Source organism: Montipora foliosa, chromosome 1 (assembly GCF_036669935.1).
Source record: "Montipora foliosa isolate CH-2021 chromosome 1, ASM3666993v2, whole genome shotgun sequence".
NCBI classification, from domain to species: Eukaryota; Metazoa; Cnidaria; class Anthozoa; order Scleractinia; family Acroporidae; genus Montipora; species Montipora foliosa.
Window position 1 is genome coordinate 38,722,273 of NC_090869.1, and position 4,472 is coordinate 38,726,744.

The following is a 4,472-nucleotide window of genomic DNA, read 5'->3' on the forward strand; positions in this document are numbered from 1 at the left end:
TTGTTAGATGGAATTTATTGCAGGTTAGTGGAATAGATAATAATACTTAATATTATACAATAATATAGCACTCTATTCATTTCTCCGGTAAAGGTAAGGTCTAAATGCCATAGGCACTATTTAAACAATCCCTGCGTAATATGGGTTAGAAAGTGATGGAATCAAGCTTCAACCAATTAGTTCACGTTCCTCAATACGACAAATCCCCGACAAACTGAAATAAGTTTCGATTGTATCAAAAGTTAGGACTGTTCAGCAATATTGAACCCAAAAGCAGGATCTGTTCAAAACGAAGAAACACATCGCACGTTTTTGCAGTGATAAAGAAACATCTACACTCAACTAATTTTAACAATTCACTTTGCCGCCTGATAAGATATACTTGCTTTGTTATCCAACGCAATTAATAGTACAATGTCCTTCCGGAAATCGTAGCTCGATATCGCATTTCACCTTTCCTTGCAGCGCAAAAATCCTCGAGATTATTCGCAAGAAAGCTGCGAAGTAATGTACAAATTCTACTCACTCGACGTCAGTGAAGGCTGAGGAAACACCAGACGAGACTCCAAGACCAATCCGGCTTGTTCGCAAGCAGACTGTATTTTAAAGAATTTACGTTTATATGCATTTTTCTCTGTAATAGCTCTTTGAAGAATCTCAGTTAGATCCGTCAACTGCTTTTTTAAAGAGTTATTTTCGTTAAAAAGATCCTCCTTTATCTGAAGGCGACGTTGGCGGCAGGTCCAAGCATAGTCTCGATTCTTAAGATTTCGGCGCTTGCGACGTATCTTTGTAGCTTCATCTTGTGACAAACCACGAAGAAGTTTATTCAGCTCCCTAACTCGAAGATTCTTGATGTCTTCGTCGCTGAAATGCTTTATAGCCAAAGGAATTCCACTGTCAGAAATTGCTTCTTCTTCTTCTTCTTCTTCTTCTTCTTCATCTTCGTCTTGTTCTTGTTCTTGTTCTTCTTCTTCAAATCCTTCGTCGTCCTTCTCTTTACCGTTGAAGAGATCATTGACATCATTGTTCCAATCACTGGTCAAAACATCGTCAAACAGTGAGTTTTCTCCCCACCATGAAGGAGAATCGGCAGCGTTCATATCGTGGAAGATGTGCTCACTCAAGAAATTGTCATCCATTCTGTTCGGAGACGGTTGACAACAAAATCCAGCCAAATACAATGAAAACTCGGTCTTACCGAAAAGTCGAATGATCTCAGTCTTAAAACCAATCAGAACCTGCTATGTAAGGGAAAACCCCTTTCTGATGGGGAATACCCTTACCCTACGAACACGCTGGATTCGTGGAACTTAACGGTGATGACATACGATTTCCGAGAAAATGAAAGGCCACTTACACCGTGAAATAAATATAGATTTCGTCATGGTTGGCGAGTGCGTACGATTTTTATTCACGAGTTGTGAGTAATAAAAATCGTACAAACGAGCCAACCATGAAGTAATTTGTTTATTATATAAGTACAGAGATCATAAAGTTAACGAACGAGGTAAGTCTTCATCGAGAGGCTATCAAACCACCGATCTTGAACGAAATTCCCAAACAAATAGCAAAACATTTTTTAAATAAAGGAAATCTTTACCTTCCATACCTCGCTTGAGCACTTTAAAAACTTTTAAAGATATTCTGAATTATTTTGTGGGTTAAACTAAGCAATAAAAGATCAACACCTTTGAAAACCATACACCAGTCAGCAGCCATGTTTACAAATTTTACTCCCGCTGTCGGTGCACAGGCCACTCGCGCCAAAGTTCAACATAATATTAGCCAACGAAAAGGCTGATACGACAATTTTTCACGAGTGGAAACATCGTATGTCATTTTTATTTCATCACGGAAGTGTACGTAAATCTCTATACTTATGTAATAAATGAAACAAGAAATATAAGTGAAAGAAACCGACGTTTCGGTGCATCTTGCGCCATTATCAAGATTATAAAGACAAAATGCGGTTTGTGAAAAGGCTAAGTTGAAACGAATTTGCATAAAAGAGTGCCAAGCTAATTACATGAATACTTTAGCACGAAGAGAATCCGACTGTACATTCAATGCTGGTTTAAGATATTGAATACACAGCATTTCATTAACAAGGCAGTCAAATTTGTTCGTGCATTTCTTGATTACATTGAAGCGTGCTAAGAAATTGTTCAGAACCGCAGTGCTTTGTTCTTTGCAATAATGCCTGTAAATAGATGACGCCTTTGGACGGTGTCCCTCAACGCGCGTGTGAAGGTGGCCCTTTGTGTACCCGACATAACCTGCATCGCACAGGTCACACTTGAATAAATAAACAATGCATTGCTGGGTTACGATGTTAGGCTTGGGCTTACGCAAGCTTAGATCTTGTTTAAGCTTGCGGCTAGTAAACACGGGTTGAATGGTCTTCTGCACCTTGCTACTAAGATCTCTAAGTTGTCGTTTGACAGACACTGCAGCATCCTGATCTTTATAGGGGATAACTATCCGGATGGCGTCATCGGTATGCTGTTTAGGTTGGTCCACTGCGACTCTCGAGGTGATAAACCTGTTGATGACGGAATCAATAAGGTGATTCGGATACCTCAGCTTACGGAAAACTTCTCTCAGACGTTCACACTCTTCTGAAAAATGCGCCCAACATGATGATAGCCGGTGCGCACGATCAAGCATTGTGACGAGCAAGCCATGCTTGTAGCGGCTGTCCACATGGCTATGATAGTGCAGGAGTAGCCCTGTGTTTGTCGGCTTGACGTAAACCTTTGTTTCAACACATGGTGCGCGATTTAAAAGCTGTACCCCAAGGAAAGGGAGCATTCCATTTTTCTCTACCTCCATAGTGAAGCACACGGCGCTATGGGCGTGGTTCAGAGTATCCAAAAATTGTGTAGCCGCTGCCAGATCCGGCATCCTGACTAGAGTGTCGTCTACGTAGCGGCGGTAAAATTCCGGGAGTTTTCCTTGACTTTTTAGGGACATTTCAATAGAGCACATAAATACATTAGCCAAAAGGGGTCCAAGGGGAGACCCCATAGCTACTCCATCGGTCTGTTCGTATAGGACCCCGTCGAACTGAAACAGCTGCCCCTTTGTAGCAACGTGCAGAAGATCAACGAGATCAGTTCTGGTCAAGTTTAGATCATACGTGTCGTTGAACCAGTTGTTCTCGAAAGCTTTCCGTGCCAGGATGTCAATTGTTTCGTCCAAGGGTACATTTGTGAAGAGCGATGAGACGTCATAAGATACCAAGATTTCTCCCGGGTTTATCTTAAAGGGGCTAGGTCACGCAAGTTTAGGCAATTTCAGCAGTGATCGAATGGTCATAGAATTAACTAAAATATCAAAATAACTGTTCAAAACTATAGAAGAACCCTAACAAAACACAGGGACGCCAAGAAGGGGCATGGATGGACAAAACTGGAGAGGATTGAAGTGGATTGAATTTGGGTAAATTTGAAAAACGTCGGCCCACCTTTTTTCAAATTTATATCAATCTATATCAAAATGTCATTTACAAAGCTGGAAAATCATTCTCAGTTGTTATGTGGCCGTGATTTTGCAAATGAAAGACTCTTGCTCTGCCAATTTTTACGCTTAGAGCTCATAATTAACAAAATGAAACAAAATTACCTAAAATAGCGTGACCTAGCCCCTTTAACTCCACGAATTTCATTTGTGAAGGCAAAGATATCAGTGATGGTATGTTCGTTTACCGCCAAGGGCTTAAGCATAGCATCAAGCCATTTAGCAAGGGCGTAGTTGTAAGTGCCCGTAGCAGATAATATAGGACGCATTGCTAATTGCCTCTTGTGGGTCTTGGGCAACCCGTATAAGCGAGCCAGTCTTGATCCGGTAGGTCGAACGGAGTCAGCAATCGCCGATGGTAAAATTCTGCGCACTGTTGACTCTACCACTTTTTCTTTCTCTGGGAGGAGACGGTAATACTTAGGTGGTCTCCCTTTACTTTTTGGTCTCTCTAAGGGGACAGCACAGAATTTGCTTGTATCATTCACAGAGGCCTGCGACAACAACCGCAGATATTCCTGCTTATTCATCAGGACTACACCTGACCCTTTGGCTAATGTATTTATGTGCTCTATTGAAATGTCCCTAAAAAGTCAAGGAAAACTCCCGGAATTTTACCGCCGCTACGTAAACGACACTCTAGTTAGGATGCCGGATCTGGCAGCGGCTACACAATTTTTGGATACTCTGAACCACGCCCATAGCGCCGTGAGCTTCACTATGGAGGTAGAGAAAAATGGGATGCTCCCTTTCCTTGGGGTACAGCTTTTAAATCGCGCACCATGTGTTGAAACAAAGGTTTACGTCAAGCCGACAAACACAGGGCTACTCCTGCACTATCATAGCCATGTGGACAGCCGCTACAAGCATGGCTTGCTCGTCACAATGCTTGATCGTGCGCACCGGCTATCATCATGTTGGGCGCATTTTTCAGAAGAGTGTGAACGTCT

General features: G+C 41.9%; 2 protein-coding genes across 2 annotated transcripts; both read right to left on the reverse strand.

Annotated features, from left to right (window-relative positions):
• LOC137977610 (transcription factor MafB-like) lies at positions 1 to 1,206 on the reverse strand. Its single transcript, XM_068824893.1, has one exon. The coding sequence runs from the start codon at positions 1,140 to 1,142 to the stop codon at positions 519 to 521; it is 624 nt and encodes a 207-aa protein (XP_068680994.1). The 5' UTR covers positions 1,143 to 1,206; the 3' UTR covers positions 1 to 518.
• A 312-nt stretch (positions 1,207 to 1,518) lies between these two features.
• LOC137968066 (uncharacterized) lies at positions 1,519 to 4,052 on the reverse strand. The gene is made up of 3 exons (XM_068814694.1): positions 3,628 to 4,052; positions 2,146 to 3,274; positions 1,519 to 1,545 (listed from the first exon to the last, which is right to left on the reverse strand). Exons 1-3 carry the CDS (start codon positions 4,050 to 4,052, stop codon positions 1,519 to 1,521), a joined length of 1,581 nt encoding a protein of 526 aa, XP_068670795.1.
• Positions 4,053 to 4,472: the final 420 nt, after the last annotated feature.